The sequence below is a fragment of the Podarcis tiliguerta genome (assembly GCF_965153285.1).
Source record: "Podarcis tiliguerta genome assembly, chromosome: 14".
Lineage (NCBI taxonomy): Eukaryota > Metazoa > Chordata > Lepidosauria > Squamata > Lacertidae > Podarcis > Podarcis tiliguerta.
In genome coordinates this window covers 39,606,782-39,630,828 of record NC_139547.1, presented here as the reverse complement: position 1 = coordinate 39,630,828, position 24,047 = coordinate 39,606,782, and the positions used below count along the sequence as shown (strand labels likewise).

Genomic DNA, 24,047 nt, shown 5'->3' with positions numbered 1-24,047 from the left:
AGATCCTTCTCTAAGTGACATTTTGTTTTCCCCATATTTATTTACCTGCTTAATTTATATAGCTGCCCCATTGCAGAAGTGCTCTGGGAAGCCAAGGTCATGCTTAGAGTGTTGGACCAGCACCTGGGAGATCAGGGTTCAAACCCCTACCCATTTAGCTCACTGGATGACCTTGGGCCAATCACACTCTCTTAATTTACCTAACATGGTCATTGTAAGCATTAACTGTGAAGGGAAGGGTGAACTATGTACTCCTTGGAGGAAAAGGTGGAATATACATGCAATACGCAAGCTCTTCTGCTTAACTGCTTAAGAAAGCTGGAGGGGCCAGCCAGGTGGAGATGTCAGTCGCCAACCTGGTATCCAGAGATCTCACATGGTCTCAATTGGACCCCTGCCAGTCACAAAATGCGCAGGGCGCCTGGCTAATTTTGAACACTGCATGTTCTGAATTTATTTAATTTTTTACAGATATGTGTGTATGTATTTACTCTTTTAATCAAAAATGTTAAAAGTGGCTGGCTAACTCTCGCTCTTCAATAAATAAGAGCACAGCAGGCTTGTGGCCAACACCAGACTTCTGGCTGAAGCCTTTGCCCCCCCCCCCCTTTCCTTAAACCATCTCTTAAGGCGTGTGCGCACATCACAGGCAGGCATACAAGAGCATTGAAAAGCTCAGACAAAAGCAAGTAGTGTACAAAACATACAAAAGAAAACCAAAACACATACTGCAACAGTAACAGCTGAGGACATTTTCAAGCAAAAGGAAAGTTTCAAAACAAAACAGAAAGATAATTTGATCATAAGACTGAAGTCCGCTTCATGGCATGCATGAAGGCTTTATTTCGCCCTGGGTGTGTGACTCCAAACCACAAAAACTGATGCAATAAACCGATCTTTTAGCCTTTCAAGACCATACAACCACTATTTCTTTCTGCTGAAAGAGGTCTAAAGCATGATCCTATGCCTGCTTCCTCAGAAGTATATCCCACTGCACAGGTCTTCAAGCAGTGGGTTGGGACCAGTGTTTGAAATTCAGGTGCCAGGAATATTTTGCACCTGGCTATCGGCCACTTGTGACCAAGTGAAGATGCCCAGGCGCCAGGATGGCAGCTGACTTCTCCACCATCTGGAGCTTCATGCCTGGGGATCCTTGGATCTTGACAGTTTTCACACATTAGCACACATCCTATAGAATTCTATCCATTATTTTTTCTCTGCACAATCAGAACGAATTTCCGGAACCAAAAAGTTGTATTGAAAAATACGATTTTCGAGCTGTCTGGCCCCAAAATGGCAACTAGGCATTTTTGGCGACCACAACCCTGGTTTAAGGGGCCATTTGGCACCTAGCTTATATGTCCGAGTTTCTAACACTGGTCAGGTACCACCGGTAGATCACGAGGCCATACCAGGTGGGCTGCAGGAAAGCTGAGGCCACTATGCTGGATTCCAGCTTAGGCTGACCAGACCAGAGCAAAACTATATGTGTGTCTGGACTAGGGCATGCTATTGTGATTAGAAGCTCATTTTATCAATTTCCACGAGTGCTGAATGGGATGAACCATTCTTTTAAACAAGATACGTATTTGTGGTTAACCACAGGCTCACAGCTTTCTCTTGCCACTTTGCAGAACTAGTTTTCATTTAGTAGTAACCCTGAGGTAAAGGTAAAGGTAAAGGGACCCCTGACAGTTAAGTCCAGTTGCGAACAACTCTGGGATTGCGGTGCTCATCTCGCTTTATTGGCTGAGGGAGCCGGCGTTTGTCCGCAGACAGCTTCCAGGTCATGTGTCCATGACTAAGTCGCTTCTGGAGAACCAGAGCAGCGCACGCAAACGCCGTTTACCTTCCCATTGGAGCAGTACCTATTTATCTACCGTATTTTTCGCCCTATAGGACGCACTTTTTCCCCACCAAAAATGAAGGGGAAATCTGGGTGCGTCCTATGGGGCGAATGCAGGCTTTCACTGAAGCTTGGAGAGCGAGAGGGGTCGGTGCGCACCGACCCCTCTCGCTCTCCAGACTTCAGGAAGACACCCGCAGCCTAGGCAGCCCTGTGGGAGGTCCCGCAGGGATGTCTAGGCTGTGGATAGCAGCCTGCTTCCCGGAGCGTCGGGCGCACTGAAAGCAGAGAGCCTGGCGCTTCGGGAACACATCCGCAGCCTAGGCAGCCCTGCAGGAGTTCCCTGCAGGGCTCCCCACGCTGCTGATAGCAGCCTGCCACCCAGCGGGCGGGGCGCCCTGAAGCAGAGCGCCCCGCGTGCCGGACAGACATCTGCAGCATGGGGAGCCCTCCAGGAGTTCCCCGCAGGGCTCCCCATGCTGCGGATAGCAGCCTGCTAAAATTTTCCTTGATTTCCCCCCCAAAAAACTAGGTGCGTCCTATGGGACGGAGCGTCCTATGGGATGAAAAATACGGTACTTGCACTCTGACATGCTTTCAAACTCCTAGGTTGGCAGGACCAGGGACCGAGCAACAGGAGCTCACCCTGTCATGGGGATTCGAACCGCTGACCTTCTGATTGGCAAGTCCTAGGCTCTGTGGTTTAACCCACAGCGCCACCCGCGTAACACACTGCCTATTGTCTGCCCTTTTAGGATCAAATAACGAGTATTATTAACCCTATTAAGCAGAATTCAAATGCAGAAATGTGAAAGTGAGTCCCATGTCGCAGCTTGGGAGTCAGAGGTGAGTCTTGGATCTGGACTGGTTGAAAGCCACTGCCCCACTGAAACCTGTGGGGCTTACTCCCAAGAAAAGGGTGTGTAGAAGTAAGTTGTTAACACAGCCCGCCCACCCCCGCAAAAAACTGACAAAACAAAAGTGCTTTTGAGTCTTCCTGGTTGAGGTAAAGAGGATTTCCCTCCCCTACCACATCCGTAGAATTTTTATTATTACAGTATTATTCTGGTCACAGAAAAGAGAAGTCAAATCAGCCTTGCTTCTTGCCTGACAGCAACAGATTGCATCAGAAACCACATCCACCAACACCTATGTGATCACTTGCACCATACTGGTGGGGATGGGTCAGACTGGAGTTTCAGCTTTTATTTCAACAGAAACTTGTTAGCTGGGTTAAGAGGATCTATAGCTTTCCTCTGTAGCACAGGAATGGGGGAGCTGTTACCCTCCAGATGATGATGATGATGATATTTTTACCCCACCCATCCAACTGGGTTGCCCCAGCCACTCTGGGTGGCTCCAGATGTTGGTGGAACCTCCCAACTCCTATCAGACTCAGCCAATGTGCTCCATGGGATGATGGGAGATGCCATCCAGCAGTACCTAGAGGACCACATTCCTCCTCCTCCATGCTAGCAGTTGCCAGAATCTGTGGCTTACTAGCGGTAAAAGGAGAAAGGATCTAAGGGCTTAGTGGGCCACAAGCTTAACATGAGTCAACAGTGTGATGCAGCAGCAGCAGCAGCAGCAAAAGAAAAAGCTAATGCTATTCTAGGCTGCATCAACAGAAGTATAGGCTGGGGAAAGGCACCATCGCTCCCTGGCCCTCAAATCGAGAGAGGAATGAGACGCGAAGCGCCAGAGCCAATGCAGCTTGTTCCTCCTTCAGGGTGCTGGGCCCTGGTGGTGGCCTGACCCCGTGAGATGTCAGGGTGAAACCTCCCTCACTACCTCATGTCCTCAGAGACAGCTGAGTGGAGAGGCTCAGAGGCCTCATGGGTGCCTGGGGAAGGCCTCAAGAGTACTATTGTGCTCATGGCCACCACATTGCCTTGATGGATAGGCCTTTGCACCAGAGTTATATATGGGTTGTGTTCACTCTTGAAGGTTCTATTCGACCTGTGACCATCTCTGCCTGCCCAATCCATTTGCTAAGCTGATCCCACATCCCAGAAATAATGGAGTCTCAGCTTTTGGCTTGGTTGCTCCAATGTCAAAGTCGACCTGTGGGAGAGGCCGAGTGGTGGAGTATGTGCTGTGCACGCCAAAGGTCCCATCAAGTGATGAGAACAACATCTGCAAGACATCGGCTGGAGACCACAGGTTAGCTACTGCCAGTCAGAGTAGCGAGTCGGGTCAGCCAATAAATCTAGCATGATCAAAGGCAGTTCATAAGCTTCTATGACCTGGGCAACCCTTAGCCATGCATCCACATGCTAAAGGGAGCCTGAGGACATCTGAGAACCAGGATACCAAAACATCTGTTAAAAATCACACTTTAGCTGAAGAACTGACTGGCTTCTTTGATCCTTCACACAAACAGCTTGAGGTCAAGCGGCTCCAGACAGACATATTCTGGTATGACGCTACAGAGCCTTGTCAGCACCTTGAAGACTTAGCAGATCTACTGTGGCTGTGTTCAGCACAATATGCCGCAGTATAGTTTGATTTTGGGCTATTGTTCTAGAATAGCTTCAACAACACTTCAAAGGCCACACCCACATGACACAATAGGCCATAAACCACAGCTTATCATGCATGAGTTCATTGCCCCTGCTTCCCTCAACCCTGCTAGCCCGGGGAGGAAACAAACCACCACCCCTGAACTCAAACAAACCATGGTTGGCGAGCCAAGGACAAGCCCTAGCTTATCACCATGGTTTGTTCCATTACAAAAACCTGATTCCTTGTTCAACCACAATGCTAAAGCGGGGGTGGTGGTTAGTTTCTTCCCAGCGCTAGCAGGAATGAGCGAAGTGAAAGCAATTAAGAAGAACTCAGCAAAGCTCTGTTGGATCAATCTCAAAGGCCCATCAAGTCCAGCACAGTACATTTCCCAGAATTCCTGAGATGTAGGTAAAGGTAAAGCTAAAGGGATCCCTGACCATTAGGTCCAGTCGTGACCGACTCTGGGGTTGCAGCGCTCATCTCGCTTTATTGGCCGAGGGAGCCGGCGTACAGCTTCTGGGCCATGTGGACAGCATGACTAAGCCGCTTCTGGCGAACCAGAGCAGCGCACGGAAACACTGTTTACCTTCCCGCCAGAGCAGTACCTATTTATCTACTTGCACTTTGACGTGCTTTCGAACTGCTAGGTTGGCAGGAGCAGGGACCGAGCAATGGGAGCTCACCCCATCGCGGGGATTCGAACCGCCAACCTTCTGATCGGCAAGTCCTTGGCTCTGTGGTTTAACCCACAGCGCCACCCGCGTCTCTAGGCCTGAGATGCAGAATGGGCTTGAAATCAGTGGTGCGATATTTGGAGGAAGTGAGTGCCTAAAATTGTGGACTTCAGTAGGTTTGTTAGGCTGCATTACTACACATGAACCTCCTTGAGAGTAAGTCCTGTTAAACATAAGTCAGTGGTGCTTAAGCAAGGCTCCATATTTGTAAAAAGCTTTTTGGATACAGGTAGTGCAACTCCTGGGAAGTGTAGTTTCTCTCTCATAGAGTTACAATTCCCAACACCCTATAGCTCCTGGGATTCCTTGAGAGGGAAACCTTGGGCCAGACACACACAGATACCCTACCTCTAATGAGTTGCTGAGCAGTTAAAGAGGGTGAGTGGAGAACCAGGTCCTCTGCTTTGAACTATTCCAAGGAAAGGTAGTGTATAAAGTAAAACTGATTTTAAAAATTGAGCACCGGAATTATATTTATTTATTTATTAAAAATATTGCAAAAATGTATCAAAGTTATTTATAACAGTAAAAAGAAGACAAACCACACAATAAGAACATGAAAAATTAAAAACAACACAGTTCTTACAAGTGGAGTAGAGGCTGATAACATCATTGTTGGTTGCGTAGTAGAGGGAGAGAACAGCTCCAGAAGGGGGTTGGGGGGGGGGGAGAGGAGTGATGGCATCGTCTGCCATTCTTAGCCTGGCAAGCAAAGGTGGTGACAAGACTTTCTGATTTTGCTATTGCTTGTGGCAGACTACCGCAGAGGAAGTCAGAGAATGGGGGCAGGGAATCAAATAGAGGCTGGGTACTTCTTTCGTTTTTCCCGATGGTGTTCCTACACTTCCCTGCAAGGTTGCTTGCACCTCTTATTAAATACTAAAAGTTGTGTTTCAGCTGGCTGAATATCTTTGTTAAACCTCAGTGTTACAAGCTGAACCTATGCAGTCAGAATTAAGCACTACTGAGTTCAAGGGAGCTTACTCCTGGGCAACTTTGCATAGGACTGGAGTCATAGCATTGGAGTAAACTATGCATAGGGTTTGGGCATTGCGCTACGGACTGTTGCTGCTACATACTGCTGTGTGTGTGTGTGTGTTGTGTGTGTGATACATATATGTGAATGAGTGCAGGAGAACTGCCTGCATTTTTCGACTCTCTTTGGAAGCGTGGCTCTAAGGGCTGTCACAATGAGTTCCTGCACTTCAACATTGCCCACCACACACCTGGAGAACCTTGTTGATCCTCTCAAAATTTACAGTCTGCCTCCCCTTTTTCCCCTGTTGCTCCTTCCAAGTTGTTGGTTGCCAACTGTCTGGACGTGGTACACACCTTGCTAATGGGACTCTCGTGCTGAAGTGGGTCTCGGCTACTGTTGTAATAACAAGCCCTCAACCATGTTGCTTTTCTGCTTCAAGGAGCTGCCTCCTGATAGCAGCTGGATGCTTGTTCAGGAAGTTCTTGTGTAAATGAAGCCAGCAAAGCTGTTAGTGTGGGCACCAGGAGAATAATACCTTGTAGCCATGCAGTACTTCAGATTGCAAACCATCTTGGCATTTTGCCTCAATTGAGCTTAGCGCCAGGGCTGCAGGACATGGAAGTTTTGTGATATGCCAATGTGCGGACAGCAAAAGCTATTGTACCGCGGTGAGCAGCCAAGGGCCCTGGAGACTGAATGTGGCCCTCCATGTCTCTCTGAATGGCTCTCGGAACTCTCCCCAGGCCACAGCCCTCACTGGCCCTCCTTCACACTCTCTGTTTGCCTGGTTGGAATGTGCCCCTGAATTCTGATGGAGGACACAAGTGGGTTTGAGCTTGTAGAAACCGTGCACAGATGAGAATGTGCATCCTCTGTTCCATCCACTTTTTCATCTGGCCCCACCCACCACTGCCATGCGGCCCCCGAAGGGAAGGTAGCCCTGGGGCTGTAAAAGCTTTCCCATCTTTGCTGTGGTACCTTTATGCCAAAGGTAGTCAATGAAAGGCCCTCTGTATGTCGTTGAACTGCAACTCCCATCAGCCCCAGACAGCACAACCATGGTAAGGGATTATGGGAATTATAGTCTTGCAATATCTGGAGGGCAACATGTTGGCTGCCTCTGCATGACACTGAAGCATCTTTTGCTGCTACCCCTAGCAGTCTTGGCAAGGTGGAAATTCTAGTGTGGGTTTTTTGTTTTCTTTTAAGGCTCATTAAGATTGAAAAATATAGTGACTAATAATTGTGATGGCATTCTTGAGATTATACCAAGCGCCCAGAGCACAGGTGAGATATACTTCTGTGTGTCTGATGAAATAACTTATAGTGTCCTAGAATTGTTGGAAGGGATCCCAAGAGTCATCTAGTCCAGCTACAATTCCCAGCACCCTTAACAAACTACAGTTCCCATGATTCTTGGGGGGAGGGGAGGGCATGCTTCAAAGGTGTGCTGTGTATGCAGCCTAAATGGGGATACGAACCCATGTTTCCCCAGTCTAACCACCACGCCAGAACGGCTCTTACTATGCCATTGAGGGCCATGGCATTGTTGCATTAGGGTGGTTTGAAAGTCAGCTCCGAATACCACAAAAGAAAAGAGCCATGGAAATCCAAGTGGTCAAGGATATTTTAAATGAACGTTAGCGAGAAACCTCTTGATGGTAAGAACAATTCAACAACGGAGTCAATTACCTGCAGAAGTGGTTGGGCTTGCCCTTGCCAAGGGATGAACATGAGAAGAGCCTTTCTGAACCAGAAAAAATGCCTTTTTCCAGACCAGCATCCTGTTCTCTGCAGTGGCCAGCCAGATGTCTCTGGGAAGCACTCATGCCCTGCTCATGGTGTGGTGTGGTACTTAGGGAGTCAGACCAGGACCTGGGAGAGCCAGGGTTCCGATCCTCACTCAACCACAAAGCTCCACCGGTTGACTTTGGGCCAGTTGCAGTCTCTCAGCCTAACCTACCTCACAGGGTTGTTGTGATGATAAAATGAAAGGGGGAGAACTGTTTATGCCACCTTGAGCTCCTTGGAGAAAAGGTGGGATATAAATGGAAGAACGAATAAACGAATGAAGATCCCTCTCCCATTGTCTCCCCCCATGACAGGTATTCAGAGGTAAGGATGGAGGAGAAATTATCTATTCCCATGGTAGCTGAACCTACCTAGTGCAAACTGAAATGCAACCACCCTCTGAAATTCAGCTGGATTTTGCAGCTCAGTTCTCCAACCAGGTAAAGGGCACATTAAGTGCCTATATTAGGGTAAAGTGTGCATTAAAACACATACATCAGTATAAAAACTTATTACAAAGAAACCCACATACATCAGTGAAAATAACACTCCAACATGTGTTCCATTGGAGGAAATCCCTTTGCAAAAATGTGTATATTAGGAGTAAAATGTGGCAGTAAAATGCGGGTCAATTTTCATTTTAAAAAATATTCACGGATTGATGCAGAAATGAACTGGAGAATTTAAGTTAAAGAGTGAGGAAATGAGAAAGAGAAAGAAACTGAAATTGGCAGATTTCACTCATCAAGAGGCAGGCGGGACCCAGATCCTGGAAGCAGCATATGGGCATCATATGTCTTCAAAACAGAGGCTTGTTTGAGATCTTCTAACCCTGGATTTCCTGCACTGATCAGCGGATTGGATTATATCAGGGATAGGGCACCTTTAGCTCTCCAGATGTTACTGAACTACAGCTCCCATCTACCCCAGCCATTGGCCATGCTTGCTGGGGCTGATGGGAATTGTCCTCCCAATCCTGGCAGACAACAGCCTCCTCTTTGATGAGTGTGGTAGGGAGATGCTTGGACTTGGTGTCTGGTTCCCAAAGATAAAAGGCAGCCCACTCCTCCAGAGACCGGGAGTAGCTAAACCTTTGCCTCTGCTCCAAGCTAGGTTTTTGAGAACCCATTCTGCATGAAATATACCAGTGAGTCCCTTGCTGGGCAGTTCTTAGCTCAGTCATAGAGCATCTACTTTGAATGCACAAGGTTCCAGGTTCAATCCCCAGGATCTCCAGGTAGGACTGGGAGAGACTACCTGTCTGAAACCGTAGAGAACCAGTGCCCATCACATCAGTTAGTGAGCTAGATAAACCAATAGCCTGATCCTTGGTATAAGGCAGTTTCCTCTACCAAGGATGATCTCAAAATGCTCTGGAGATCTCAACCCTTTGGGACAAGGTCAAGGATGCTCACTGATCCCTACTCAAAATTAAATTCTGGCATCAGGGGTAATGTCCACCCTGCCACATACAGACACACTTAAATGATTCTTCTGAAGATCGGACTATTTATACCAAATGTATAATTAGCCTTTATCAAAAGAATAATAGTGGTAGGAAGACGCAGCTGAAATGAACTGCATCTTATGAGAAAAGATTAGATGCAATTTGACATTTAACAACTATTCACAACCCAGGGATCACAGGACTCTGCAGTGTCATCCCTCCACTCCTTTCAGCCAATTTATTTAATAAAGGCCCCATTCACCAGAACACAACCCAAACATAATAGACCACAGATACAACAATAATGTGAAAACAGCTAAACCTGCTCCACCCCAAAACCTGAAGGAGAAAACCTCAGCCAGGCTGTTGTAAATATTCAATGAAGCCTTCTGCTCTTTGCCAAGTCATTTTATTAAAGTCTCCCGAAATAACTGACTATGGCATTTCAACCCATTATTACTCCCACCCAAAAAATAAAAAAATAGGGAAAGAAAGAAAAAGAGGCCAATTGTATGTATGGTATAATCAGTTCAGACCTCTGAAGAATTCCCAAATCGACTCTCAAAATAAGAGGGCAGATGACAAGTGTCCCACAGTAACCTTCCGTTTTTGCTCAGCACGAGAAACAACAGCTATGCGGTGCAGAAATCGGGAACACAACTCCTCGAGCCTCACCATTTACGGTGGTAAGCAAAGAGAGTACTCTCCCAGTTATGGATTGAATATAAACATGCTTGCAGCACTCATGAGTTATGGCTACAGTCCGCGAGGAAACTTTAAGCCGAATCCCTCTTCGGCAAACAGTGCATGACCAGAAAGCTATGCAGGTATAAACACTTGTTAAGTTTAGAGCAGGGGTGGAGAATCTATTTCATCCCAAGGGTCGGATTAGAACTGGGTCAACCTTCCAAGGGCTGTGTGTTCTCTAGGCATCAGTGGGATTCTGGACCTTCCAGACTGTTTGAGTTGGAGGCCCTTTTCTTTTAGGAGGCAACTGACATACTTAAATCCAGATGCACGTGATGTTCCTGGAATGGTAGGGTTGAAACTAGCAATGAGAATATTCTTCCAGTTCCATCTTGTTATTACTCCCCCATTTTGTTACCCCAGGTGTTGCCAATGAGTTTCCTCCAGTGTGTCCTATGGCACCCACAAAAGATCTCACGAAATATCCATTCTGTGTTTTTGCCATGCCCCGCCAATCCAGTTTGTGAAGCACCATGCACCATGGCAGCCATTTTGTGAATGGCATCCACAAAACTCTCTCAGAATTCTGAATGTTCCCACCAGCCTAAAAAAGTTGGTAACCCTCCATGGTACACTCTGGATTCTGCATGCTACACCTCAAGTTTTGCTTGCCTCCCAGCGAGAAAAGACAATTTTGGAACATATAAAGTGATATTATATGGGGGAAAGAGTTCCAAGGCCTAGGCCAAAAGTTGGGGACATTGGCCACACCTGTCCTATCTACGGTCATGTGTCAGTGGTGGACGGAACCATCCTTCCTCCTCTCTGTCTGTCACTCCCCACCCAGTCGGCTGCTGAAGGAAGAGGAAATCACTCTTGCCAGCGCTCCATATTTATCACAGGAAGCTGCCTTGTACTAAGATAGACCATTGGTCCATTTGGTGCAGTTTTTGACTGGCAGGGAAACAAATAGAAGGTGGCATCAAAGCTCATGACCAGTGTTCGAAACTCCGATTGTTCTAGGCGTGTTTTGCGACAGGAATTTCATTAGTGCGAGCAGTTTCTGAGCTCTGGGCACAGTCCTGCACCTAAGATTTCAGATTAAAACTGCAGAGTGGAAGGAAAGGAGGACCTTTTTCTGCCTTCCCACTTCCAGTTACTCTCTGGAGTAGACTGGAGAAGAGAGCCACTTAAGAATATCAGGGGGGTGGGTGGGGAAGGACTAAAAAAGGTAAAGGTAAAGGACCCCTGACAGTTGTCTAGTTGCAAACAACTCTGGGGTTGCGGTGCTCATCTCGCTTTACAGGCCGGCATTTGTCTGCAGACAGTTTTTCTGGGTCATGTGCCCAGCATGACTAAGCTGCTTCTGGCAAACCAGAGCAGTGCACGGAAACACTGTTTACCTTCCCGCCAGAGTGGTACCTATTTATCTACTTGCACTTTTTGGGGTGCATTTGAACTGCTAGGTTGGCAGGAGCGGGGACCGAGCAACAGAAGCTCACCCCATCACGGGAATTCGAACTGCCAACCTCCTGATCAGCAAGCCCAAGAGGCTCAGTGGTTTAGACCACAGTGCTGCCCGCGTCCCGGGGGAAGGACTAGACCATGCGAAAAATGAACATAATATTTTAGGTGCCTTCATTCATTTTCAGCTTTGAATTCTTGTTTTAAGAAAAGCACGCCTAGACATTCCATTGTTGTGCCCATAACCTAGGTTTAAGGTGCCATTTAGCTCCTAGCTTTCAAACCTCAGCTTCTAACACTACTCATGACAGTCTTAGCCAGCCGGCCCCAGTTTTCTCCCCATCCTTCTCCATGCTGGGGAAAAAGGGAAATTCTTCCATTCCTATGTGCAGGTCTTTTGAGTATCATTGACACTGGATAGGCTTTTTCTAATTCGGCATGGCAACTCCCTGGGGGCAGCAACCCGTTATTCTAACACCAAGAAATGGCACAGCCAGATGACAAATGTGAATAAATTTTCTGTGTTGTTATTGGCCTATTGTGGAGCACAACGTATAAAAATGTTTGCACTGATCCAAGGAGGAAATTGTGCTCTGCAATGCAAAATTTAAAACACACACAAAAAAATAATTGCTTGTTTGATGCCATTATTACAGCAACAGTAATTATGCTTTTTAAAGCCAGAATCCTCAGCTGGTGTTAACAACAACAACCCACCAAACAGAACAGCCCCACAGTCTATAACAGAGACATGCACACTTACAGCCACTAAAAGATCTGGTTTACAGCCTTTGACATCATCATGGGCAGTCTTCCCCAAACCTGGTGCCCTCCAGATGGTCTGGACTACAATTCCCATCATCCCTGACCATTGTCTATGGGGAATGGTACTCCAAAACATCTGGATGGTACCAGATTGTTTGGGGAGGCGGGCAGAGAGCTACTTTTCTTTTTCTCTGCCTTCTGCCCTGTCTCAATGGACACCAGGCGCTACTGTGTTTAATGCAAGCAACATCCATTGTTTTGGGAGGGTAGTTAATTACTGGGATTGCAGCAAGCCTGGAGGAGGAACTTCTCTGATGCTTTCCTCCCTTGCTACAGTCCAGCGGAAAGTCCCTCTTCAGAAGATTTTTATTTGCCTTGGGGGAAATCCCGTGTAAGTACCCACAGGGGATTTCTCCCCGATGCCAATGGAAGCGTCAGAAAAGCACCAGAAGAGGAAACGGATAAGTTCCTCCTCCCTGTCTGCAGCGATTCTAATAATTGTTACCAGTCACATACACAGTTGGTGCTACCTGCGTTTTTTGTTTGCTTGTTTTGTAAAGGACAAGTTAAATGAGACGGTGCAGTTAATGTCACCTCAAGCCTGGCTGCAAGCTAACGAAACATGGGACAATTGAATTAAAGAGCAGAAGGTAAACCCCAAGGAAAACCTTAGCTGTGCAGTTGTAGCTGGGTAAAAAGTGGGAGGCCTGTAGCTCAGTGGTAAAGGTAAAGGTACCCCTGCCCGTACGGGCCAGTCTTGCCAGACTCTAGGGTTGTGCGCTCATCTCACTCTAAAGGCCGGGAGCCAGCGCTGTCCGAAGACACTTCCGGGTCACGTGGCCAGTATGACAGGCTGCATCTGGCGAGCCAGCGCAGCACACGGAACGCCGTTTACCTTCCCGCTAGTGAGCGGTCCCTATTTATCTACTTGCACCCGAGGGTGCTTTCGAACTGCTAGGTTGGCAGGCGCTGGGACCGAACGATGGGAGCGCACCCCGACGCGGGGATTCGAACCACCGACCTTTCGATCGGCAAGTCCTAGGTGCTGAGGCTTTAACCCACAGCGCCACCCGCGTCCCTTAGTGGTAGGGTATCTGATTTGCATGCAGGAGGTCTGGGTTCAACCCCTAACATCTCCAGGTACTGCCAGAAATGTCCCTGGTGTGGACAAGATAGAACTAGGTGGACCAGTGGTTTGACTCAGTGCAAGGCAGCTTCCTATGTTCTGGATAGCAACAGGCCCTACTGACTCTGCCAGGAGCAAAATTTACTCCAGCTTTGCAGAGAAGAATCAGGAGGATTGCAAGCCACACGCTCTGAACAACATTTGCAAATTATACCCCAGCTCATGCTCCTCTCCCCTCGAGTCATCCAGCATCAACATGAGGTTTTGGAAATATCTACACGGAACGTTGCATCTTCGGAACACACACAAAATTAAGGATGAGAAAAGTATTTTCAGGAAAAGATACAAACCAGGTAACCGTATGGGTTATTTCATACTGTTAATTTCAACACTTGGTGGGATTTGCACACCAGGCATAGATTTCTTGTGTACAACAGCTGGTCCTCTCTTGTTACAGCAGAAAAATGAATAGGCTTTAATTTCAAATAAGAACAACTGCAGAGTGATATGGAAATTTTTTGGGGGGGTGGGTGGGAAAAACTGATGGACAATGAAACCTTAATATTAAAAGGGGGGGGGGGTGAGAACAAAGCATCTATCATGATCCAAAGCCTCTGGTTGTTCCACAGTGCAGTTTCAGGGTGCTGAGTGAACAAGTGTGGTGTGTAGTGGTTAGTGTGTTGGACTAGGGTTCAAATCCCCACTTGGTCATGAAGGCCCATCATTGCCTCTCAGCCTTACCTACCTCACAGGGCTGTTGTGGGGATTAAACAAGGAGGAGAACTATGTGTACCATCTTGTGCTCCTTGGAGAAAATAAATAGAAAGATCCCCGGTTCAAAACCCATCATCTCCCGGTAGGGCTGGGAACGTCCCCTGCCAGAAACCCCAGAGAGCTGCTGCCAGTCAGTGTAGACAATATTGAGTTAGATGGCCCAATGGTTTGATTCAGGACCGGGCAGTTTCCTCTGTTCCTTTGCATTCCGTTAACTTGCCAAAGCTCACAGCAGAGCGCTTCTGAAAGATCCGGCATTTGGGAATAGCGCACGACTTGCCCACCAATCAGAGATGCTGTGAATATGAACCAAGTGGTTTATAATCTGTCTCAAATCTTAGGTGGGCCGTAAAAAGCCAAATTAAAAAAAGAGAAAGCCTAAGAGAGAGAGACTTAATGAGACAACTGACACAGTAGCCCATCCATTTAGGCTGCCGCCTTTTAACAGTGTTCTTAAATAATGCATACATTAGCTCAGAGGCTGAAGAGATTTGTTTGTTTTATTAAGCAGAGCCTGGTTAACGGAAAGCTTTGTAATAAGATTTCCCTCAGTGCTAACGGGGGGGGGGGGGGCAGGGAGAAAAGTTTCCTTTTCCTTCGACCCCCAGGTCCAAAATATCCCATCGTCAAATGATTTCGTTGCCTCCGGTGCGTTTCGTCATTCTTATTACAACCACTTGTGTTGTGCCAGTGCTAACAAACTGTGATGTCATGAATGGCAAAGTCCAGTTTCCTGTTTCATGACAGTCCTTCAGTCTCCAAAAGCCAGGAAGGTGCAATAGCGAAGTCATATCAGGCCAGACGTCCTGGCTTCAAATTACTTCTCAGCCATAAATAGCTCACTGGGTTTTCAAGGGTCTCTCTCTCTCTCTCTCTCTCTCTGTGTGTGTGTACAATCTACCTCATAGGGCTGAAAGTGAGGAAAAAATGAGAAAGGGGAAGATCAACATGTGGTGTCTTGAATGCTGCTGGACTACAACTCCAGTCAATCCCAGCCATTGGTTGCGCTAGTTGAGGCTGATGGGAGTTGCAAGTCCACCTGCATCTGGAGGGCACCTTGTTGGCTACCCTTGCCTTGGTGGTAAAAGGCTGAACATAAAGCATCAGGTCTAATTCAACCTGCCAGGGCTCTCTGTGTGGCCTGCAAGGTCGCTGTGGCCAAGTCATACCCACCAGGCCCACGTCTGTTGCCATAGGGCATTAGGTGCAGGGAAAGAAGTGGCTGGGCCAATAGGACTTTGCAGAAACCCAACGATCAGCTGGTTGGCCGTCCTATGCCCATCACTTCGCAAGTCCTGGCAATCAGCTGATCATAGCAGAAGGCCCAGTGATCAGCTGACTGTGCCTTCCATTTACAGCCCTATGCAAAAAAATGGGTTGATGACATCACAGTGGCATCAGGTGACTGACAGGGCTGTGGCCCCAACCAACAGTCAAACTTGGCCTGTGAGGGGTGGGGGAAGATAAGGACCTGGGCCCACCATCTCCCAAATAAAGAACCCCCCGTGTGTGGCACCACAGCCTGCTCTGACCCACCTGGCACCAACCAGGAGTAGGGTGTTTCTCTGTAGGGGTGCCTGTTTTGTGGAATAGTCTCCCCTCAGAAATCCAGCGGACACCTTCACTGGTGGTTTCTTGTTGGCAACTGGACTGCAAACGCTTGAGTGAATTAAAGACCATTGATCACCCGCTCACTCGTTCGTGCCTACCGTATGAGGACTGTATGCTTATTTTTACTTTTATTTATTTATTTTATGAATCACTTCCCATAAAAGCATCTCAGAGCAATTAAGGATAAAAACCATCAACAATAAAAGCAATTTCGAATCCGATACAAGAGACTGACAAGGATAAAAACCTCCGCTTGAAAAGGCTTCCTGAAAAAGGAGTGTCGTCAAGAGACATGCCCCTTGTTTGATATATCATTTGATGTAGTTTTAATTATATTTCATTGTTTAAATCATGCTGTACACAACTTTGATACCCTGAATGAAAAGTGGCATATGAATCCTTTTAGTAAACAGGTAATATCAACCAGGGGGTGTATGGGGGCATTTCAGGAGGGGGAGTACCACTGGTGAGGGGACACATCGTGCTCCTTTGAGGGTGGTTTGCCCACCTTTGGTCCCCACCCTGCACTCAGCTCTCACCTGTGGCTCCCAGAAGCTGTCAGCATGTGACAGCAGCTGCTTTGATTGGCCGGCTAAACCAGGTGAGGGTAGCCAATGGGTATCAAACCCTTGGTGAGTTAGGGACTCCCCCTGCATGTGAAGACAGGCTATGGCAGATTGAGAGAATGAGACCAATAGTGGGTCCAATGGTCAAGAAGGTGTTTTCTGCATGAGCTGTAGAGGGACGTGAAGGGCAGGTGGGGCTTGTCAACAACCTGGGAAGGTAGTCCATTTAGAAGAAGAAGAAGAAGAAGAAGAAGAAGAAGAAGAAGAGGAGGAGTTTGGATTTGATATCCCGCCTTTCACTCCCTTTAAGGAGTCTCATAGCGGCTAACGTTCTCCTTTCCCTTCCTCCCCCACAACAAACACTCTGTGAGGTGAGTGGGGCTGAGAGACTTCAAAGAAGTGTGACTAGCCCAAGGTCACCCAGCAGCTGCATGTGGAGGAGCGGAGACGCGAACCCAGTTCCCCAGATTACAAGACTACCGCTCTTAACCACTACACCACACAGGAAACCTCTGATCTAATCCTTGCCTGCCTTGCAGGATATCTTCAGGAGAAGATAATGCTAAGGTTTACTTACCTTAAGAGGTAAGTAAAACAAACATCTCCCGGCCTGTTCTAGCAGGAGAGATACAAAGTTGTTTTCCATGCAGAGTACACCCACTGGAATTAATGGGCAGGACTAACTTGCGTCCCTTCATTTCAGTGGGTGTGCTCTGGAAAGAACTCGCCTGAAATCAACCCGTAATGTTCATTTTTTAAAATATGTGTGAGGGGGCAATATTTTCAACACCACATGCATTCCTTGCAACATTGCTGCCCATTTCATCAGCATCGCAAGTCCTTCTTCTTGATCTACCTGTTCAGGGACTGCTCAGCACCATGCTTTGCTTTGCAATATTATACACAGAGAGAAGATTTTATATATATATATATATATCCCCAATGCAAATATCCCAGCAGCGAAGGAAAATGCCCCTCAACTTTGGGGGGAGATTTCGATGACTCAGCAAGTGATGCATTTCAAAATAATTGAGTCCCCTAAGAGGGCTTCTAATAATAGAGAACCCAGTTAGAGCACTTTCCCCTCTGCTGTTTCATAACTAGGTCCCCTGCGGATAGTTTGGTTGCTTCAGGGAACGAAATTCCTCAGGTGGGTATAGCACAGCAAACCCTCCAAAAGGAAAACAAAGGTCACTTAGGGCTTCTGTTCTCCTCTTTCCTCTGGGCTCAAAAGAGTGGGGAAAAGTTGAGCTCCAAGGCTAGAGGGCTCCAGTGAGAAGAGGGCGGGCGAGGTCGCAAACGCAAGAAGGGAGATGGAAGAGAAATGCAGTGGAGATCCGGGAGGAGCCTGTGCCTTTAAGGTAGTTGGGGAAACTGCTGATGTGCCAAAGGCCTCTGGGACATTTCTCTTCTTGCTCCCCTTCCCCTTATCAGTTGATAGCCAAAGGGAAGAATTGTGGGTGATAGCCAGGGGCTCCCACACCCGAAACAGCTGAGCAAACTGCCAAAGGGCACAAGGAAAAGAGTGTGTTTTAAAAAGCGAGATTAATGCTTAGTAGGGAAGTTAACTCGCACTGGTGTGACACAGCTCACGGCAGCTTTGAAAGTTTAAAAAACGGCCTTCTGAGAGATCCAGAACTAGGATGCTTTTGCTACAGCTCAGCTGTGAAACCCCAAAGCCAGGACAGAGGGCAACTTCAAATGATTTAAGGCAGCTGCCCTTAAAATAAAAAATGCACAAAACTTTCTATCTGACTACAAAAATATTTGCATTCCAAAATATGGCTGTTCTGTCCTTCCTAGGGGAACTATTGGGGTAATTTTAAGGAGAGGAGGAATGTGCTGTTGTTGATCTAAATCAGGCACGCCAGGTAGAGTTAATTCATTGGATCTACAAGATTTCCTTCAAGGAAATATTGTGATCACAAGACACAGTGGGGGATTTTTAATGGGTTTTTTTGGGGGTACTGTAGATCTTTCTGGACCTCTTTAACAACGTCTTTAACAACGTGAAAAAGGACGCCTCTGAGAATGTGTTGAATGCCTTTCTTAACCCAATGAACACCTCAGCACTGCCCCCCTCCAAGAAAAGGTTGACTTGGAGGGAGTTTCCCCAGTTAGAGAATCCAAACAGACTGAGCTAGAGTTAAGGGGGGTTGCTTAGAATTTAAGTCATAAAAGTGCCACCACAGTGAGGCAGATGGGATCTTCTAGAAGCTAGAATGGGAAGGGTCTTTAGTGGTCACCTCCTAGCTCAACTCACCAACTAAACGCAGGATGAAACTGCAGCATCCTCGTGAGGCAGACATGCAGTCTCCGCCAACAAAGGAGTTATGCTGGCTACCTTTCTTGAATATGAAGGCAGACACTTTTTAAAATTACAGCTGTGTTGAGCGTTGGTGGAAGAGGTTCAAACCTCCGGACTGAGGAGTTCTTTACAAAGCAGTGCTGTGGAAACGTCGACTCAGGTAGGCTTGTCGAAAGCAAGGCCAGCCAGACGAAGGAAAATGCCGCTGAAGCACTGGGTCACTTTCGAGAGGGGCAAAGACCAAGCCTACGGTTTCGAAAGATTCTGTCTCAAATTTTATTGGTTTGCTCTACAAGCTCTTGGCGTAGCTGCACAAGAGGTGGCAGTGTTACTCGCGCAGGTAAGACAATGGCACTAACTCAGCACAGGGTCAGAGGCATCCAATTTAGGATTTCAGCATGCTCCAAGACTCAGTCCAAGCCTTCAAAGGGAGGTTCTGGACCCAAGCCTTGGCTCAACACTTCCGAGACTGAAAATCCAGAAAGCACATATTTAAAACATATGGGGAACTGAACAACTCCTTTGATTAAAATGTGGCTTGCACCTGCCACCCAAAGCCTAGGGTATTGAAGAAAATATTGGAGAAGGAGCCAAGTCAGCCTCGCTCCACATAATTGATCATATGACACGGCACACGCACACCACTTGAGTGGCAATGCCCTTCAACTTGGGGGGGGGGGTCCAGGACCTCAAATACTGGGGGGGGGGGCAAAGGGCCCTTGGCCTCTAGGAATTGACTCCTACGTCAGGGATGGTGAGCCTGGGCAAGGCACATAGCAGGGGCAAGTGCGCTCAAAGAGGAGTCGTGCCCATCAAACACTGTTGCATATGCACACATGCACAGAGCTACCTCCTTCGGTCAGCCTTCCCTGCTCATCAAATGATTGATCCGATGTCTGGGGTGGCAGGCAGAGATCCATTTCTGGGCTCTGCAGAGAGGTTTAAATCTCTCCACCGACCCCAGCACTGAGTCTGACTTTTGCCTTTTTGCCAACTCTGCTAAAATCAGTGGGGTCCCAGAAAAGTTTGCTCTATGGCCAGGGTGAGCCACCCCGGCTTGAGAAAATGCCACAGGGTGCAGTGGCGTAGCGTGGGGGGTGCGGGGGGGGGGCGGCCGCACCGGGTGCAACATCTGGGGGTTAGGGTTAGGGGGCGCAAATTACTTGCCTTGCCCCGGGTGCTGACAACCCACGCTACGCCACTGACAGGGTGTAGGAGTACATGCACCACACCAGCACATCGCAAGCTGGAAGAGACTTCCAAATTGTGTGCTTCAAGTCCTTTCTTCTTTTTCTTCCCTTTAGCACCCAGATCCAACTTTCAGAAACTCCTCCGTGTCTGGAAGAAAACCCTGGCTACCTGCCCCTGGCTAAGGACTGGAGAGCAATTCAATTCAGTTCACACTCAAAGGCGAACTTACTGATCTTTCACTTTCTGAAACAATAAGCAAAATTAAGACACTGCCGAACTTCGAAATTTGCCCTTCTCTGAATCTGGCAGTGCAGCTCTCCAGACAACCTATATGTACAAAGATCCATATACTAAACACATATAGCAGGTGAAAGTAATGTAAAGGAATGCATTATAGTTAGGGGGAACTGCTTTGCAAAAATGTATATATTAGGTAAAATTGAATACAGCCATGCGTATATTGGAGAAATTCGAACTAAAATGCTGATGAACTCTGTCACAAGTTGTGGGAATGTGGAGAATCAAGCTTAAGACAGGGAAAAACGATAAACTGAAATTGACTGGTTCACGCATCCTCACCTAGAATGCAGATTTAAAACCAGGATACACTCAAGTTAATAAAAGAGAGACACATATTTCTACAGGTCCTCGGGGCACTTTCCCTAAGCCCAAATGACATGGTTCTCATAAATAGATCCTTCCAGCCCATATTTAATCCAGAGTTATAATTTCAACAGAAAATCCAGAAAGCTTTTTTTATTAAAAAAACAACAACAACCCAGAAACAGCAAACCTGGATATAATAGGGGGTAGATGATATGTGATGGCATTTTCATGAGAACAACGTACAGTGGTACCTCAGGTTAAGTACTTAATTCGTTCCGGAGGTCCGTACTTAACCTGAAACTGTTCTTAACCTGAAGCACCATTTTAGCTAATGGGGCCTCGTGCTGCTGCCGTGCCGCTGGAGCACAATTTCTGTTCTCATCCTGAAGCAAAGTTCTTAACCTGAAGCACTATTTCTGGGTTAGCGGAGTCTGTAACCTGAAGCGTATGTAATCCGAGGTACCACTGTAATCCTGTGGATGCTGTGGTACACCTGCATGTGTGAACTGAACCAAGTGCAGAACAAGCTGGCATGTGGAAGCCATCCATCCCTTGCCTGATGCCTCAACCCTAAGACACCTCTACATCCATGGCACACACTGCAAGAAGGATGTGTGGATCCAGAATTGGACTCTGCAGTCACTTATGGACACATCGTTAAGACTGTGTTCATAGAAGGCAGTCTTACTTGGCAAAGATGAAGAAGAAGACACTGCGAGACAACCCGCTCCATCTAAGAACTGTAGAGTGCAAAGAGGACTCCCAGGACTTCTCCTGACTATTCTTTGAGCAAGACACCAAACATCATGATCGAGCATGGAAAGGGGGAAAATACCACACATATCTTGTCATGAATCATCTTACTACTTTTTCTCTGAATTGGCCACCTTAAAGTCTTTTTTTTTAAGGGACTTCTCCCTTCACCATCAGTACCCCATCCTTCTTCCACTTAAAGGTAAACCCCAAAAGGTGCCCAAGGTCTCAGAATGACAGCCCCAAATCTTAAGAATGTTTCCTCCCAAGTCCCACCAAGCGCATAGAGGCATGCTCCTCCAGCAAGCCCTGCCACGGTGGAAATCCCTATTTACTCTTGAGCAAGCCCATATATTGCATGGTGCGGCTCTGCCCTCAGCGGGACTCACATCGGAGCCAAAACGCATTAGATCAGGCTTGGTGGGCTGTATGTCGCGCGTGCTTGTTTGTTTTTAAAGTCCACTTTGTGCAAAATTCCCAAGGAGCCCAATTCAACAACACTGTTTCCCCCCAAGGGACATCCATCATAGAAACCCAACACAGTCCGATAGACGAGATCGCCACGCGGGGAGTACGAGAGAGGAGGCGGGGAGAGGGAGATAAGAGAAGGAAAGACGCAGCTGGCAGGCGGGAAGGGGTTAACCCACCACCCCGCGCCCCCTAACCCCGCAATAAGTCCCTTCGAAGCGGAGGCTGCCTTCCGAAGAAGTGCGCCGCCAGACGGGTAAGACGCGCGCCAAGGCGTCTTGGGCGCAAAGGCGCGCAAAGGCGGCCACGGCGTCTTCTCCAGGGCTACCGGCGGCGCCCTCCAGGGCTTGCCCTTCAGAGCATCTTTGGAGGGAAGGGGGGTGGGGGAAGCCGCTGCGTTTCCTAGCCTCACTCTCCCCGCTCCTCACCTCCTCCTCCCCCGCGAGCTGAGGGAAGGCGCCCCTTACCATCGCCGCCTTGGCGCGGAAGGCGCCGGGTCCCTTGCGGTGCTGGTGCGCGCGGTGCCCGTCGTGGCCAGGGTTGCTGCTCTCCAGGTCGCGCTTCTCTCGGCGGCGGCTGGCGCTGCGGCTGCTGCTGCCCTGCGGCGGGCGCTGCTGCTCCTCCTCGCCGGAGTCCAGGCTGCTGAAATTCCACACGACCAGCGTCTGCACGAGCAGCACGGTGAGCGCCAAGACGAGCGCCGAGCGCGAGCGGCGGGCCAGGCGGCGGGCGCACGAAGCGGCCGCGGACGAGGACGGCGAAGGCGACGCGGCCACCACCACCATCTTCGCGGCGGAGGCAGCGGCGGCGGCTGCTGCTGCTGCTGCTGCTCGGGATTGCTGCTGCTGCTGCTGCTCGCTGAGCCACTCAGAAGCGCCGCATCCGCCGCCGCCGCCTGGAGTTTTTCAGACGGACGAGACGTCAGCAGCAGGAGGAGGAGGCGGAGGCGGCCGAGGAGGCGGAGAGCAGGCAGGCAGGCGAGAGGAGCCGAGGAGGCCCGGCCCTCCGGCAGCCAGGCAGGCAGGCGAGGCAGCCCCGCGCTCGCTCGCTCCAGACGAGCCGAGGGGAGGAGAGGGGCTTGGCCGGCGAGGGGCGTGCGCGCAAAGGAGACGGTGGGGAGGAGCCGGCGGCGGCGCAGCCGAGCGAGCGAGCGGCGCCTTGTTTCAGGAGGAGGAGAAGCTGGTCTGGGGGCTTTGGACAGGCAGGGGGTGGGGGCGTCTCTCTCCGGCTGCGCCTTGGCACGGCTCGCAACCGAGAGGGGCGCCCGGCTTAGCTGCCGTGCGCCCGCGTCCCCGGCCACCCCTTTCCAGCTGTGCCTTTAAGGGCGGCTCAATCCGCGACTATTATAGCAGGTGTGATTCCCGGTTTGGGAGCCTCTGGGCCGAGCGAGAGCTGCTCCGCGTGCCGAGCTCTTGCCCGGAGAGCACGCCGCGCTCTTAAAGGCACGCGAGTCGGCGTGTGAAGGGGGGAGCGCGCCCGCGCGTTGTTCTGGCCTCGCAGCAATTGCTGCGTGCACAGACGTCGCTCAGCCCAAGCGCATCCCCGCCCTTCCGCGGAATCCCGGGGGTTGCAGTTCGTTCAGGGTGCTGGGAATTGTTGCTCCGTGGAGGGGGAACTACAGTTCCCAGATTTTTGCAGGCATGTATGGATGGTGTGTGTACGCAGCCACAGTTTGGGGGAACACTGCGCCTAAGATTGCGGGCTTCAGCGGGTCTGTAAGGCTGCATTCCTATGCATGCACCTGCACTGGCGGAGGAAGAGGGGGCGGGGGGAGCACACCGCCCCCGGCTGCGCGATCCCGGTGGGGTTCCATCGCGGCTGCCCCCCGCCCGGGCTGGGCGACCCGCCCCCGCCTGCTCTTCTCCCCCGGTGCCGGAGCATGGAGCTCCGCCACTGTGCACCTGCTGGCGAGTAAGTCCTGCTGAAAACAAGTCGATTGCATTTAAGCGGAGCTTTGAAAAAAAAAAACCCTTTTGATAAGGATGTTGCAACTCACACACACATACCAAGGCGGTGTGCAACATGACAACATAATACTACAATAACATCGATAAAAACAAATCACATTCCAAAGGCCTATTTGAACAGTAGCCATTTAAACAGAAAGCATAAAGCACACCATCTGAACTTCTGTTGATGGAGTTCCACAGCGCAAGGGCTGCCATACTAAAGGCTGGCCAAACCTCAAGGGCAGGCATAGGTAAACTCGGCCCTCCAGATGTTTTCGAACTACACCTCCCATCATCCCTGACCACTGGTCCTGTTAGCTAGGGGTGGTGGGAGTTGTAGTCCCAAAACAACTGGCAGGCCAAGTTTGCCTATGCCTGCTCAAGGGCAATCAAAGGTGTTTCATCCGAAGATCTCAGTGACTGATGTGGAGCATCAGGAAGCAGACAGTCCTTAAGGTGCTGTGGGCCTAAGTT

At 49.0% G+C, this 24,047-nt stretch overlaps 1 protein-coding gene across 1 annotated transcript in view; it reads right to left on the bottom strand.

Moving 5' to 3' along the window:
• The window catches only part of XYLT1 (xylosyltransferase 1), a 162,614-nt gene extending 139,487 nt beyond the window's left edge, over positions 1 to 23,127 (bottom strand). Inside the window, exon 1 of the mRNA XM_083413406.1 lies at positions 22,092 to 23,127. Coding sequence (XP_083269532.1) covers positions 22,092 to 22,409 — 318 coding nt within the window. The 5' untranslated portion in view covers positions 22,410 to 23,127. The remainder of the gene's footprint in view (positions 1 to 22,091) is intronic.
• Between the last annotated feature and the right edge of the window lie 920 nt (positions 23,128 to 24,047).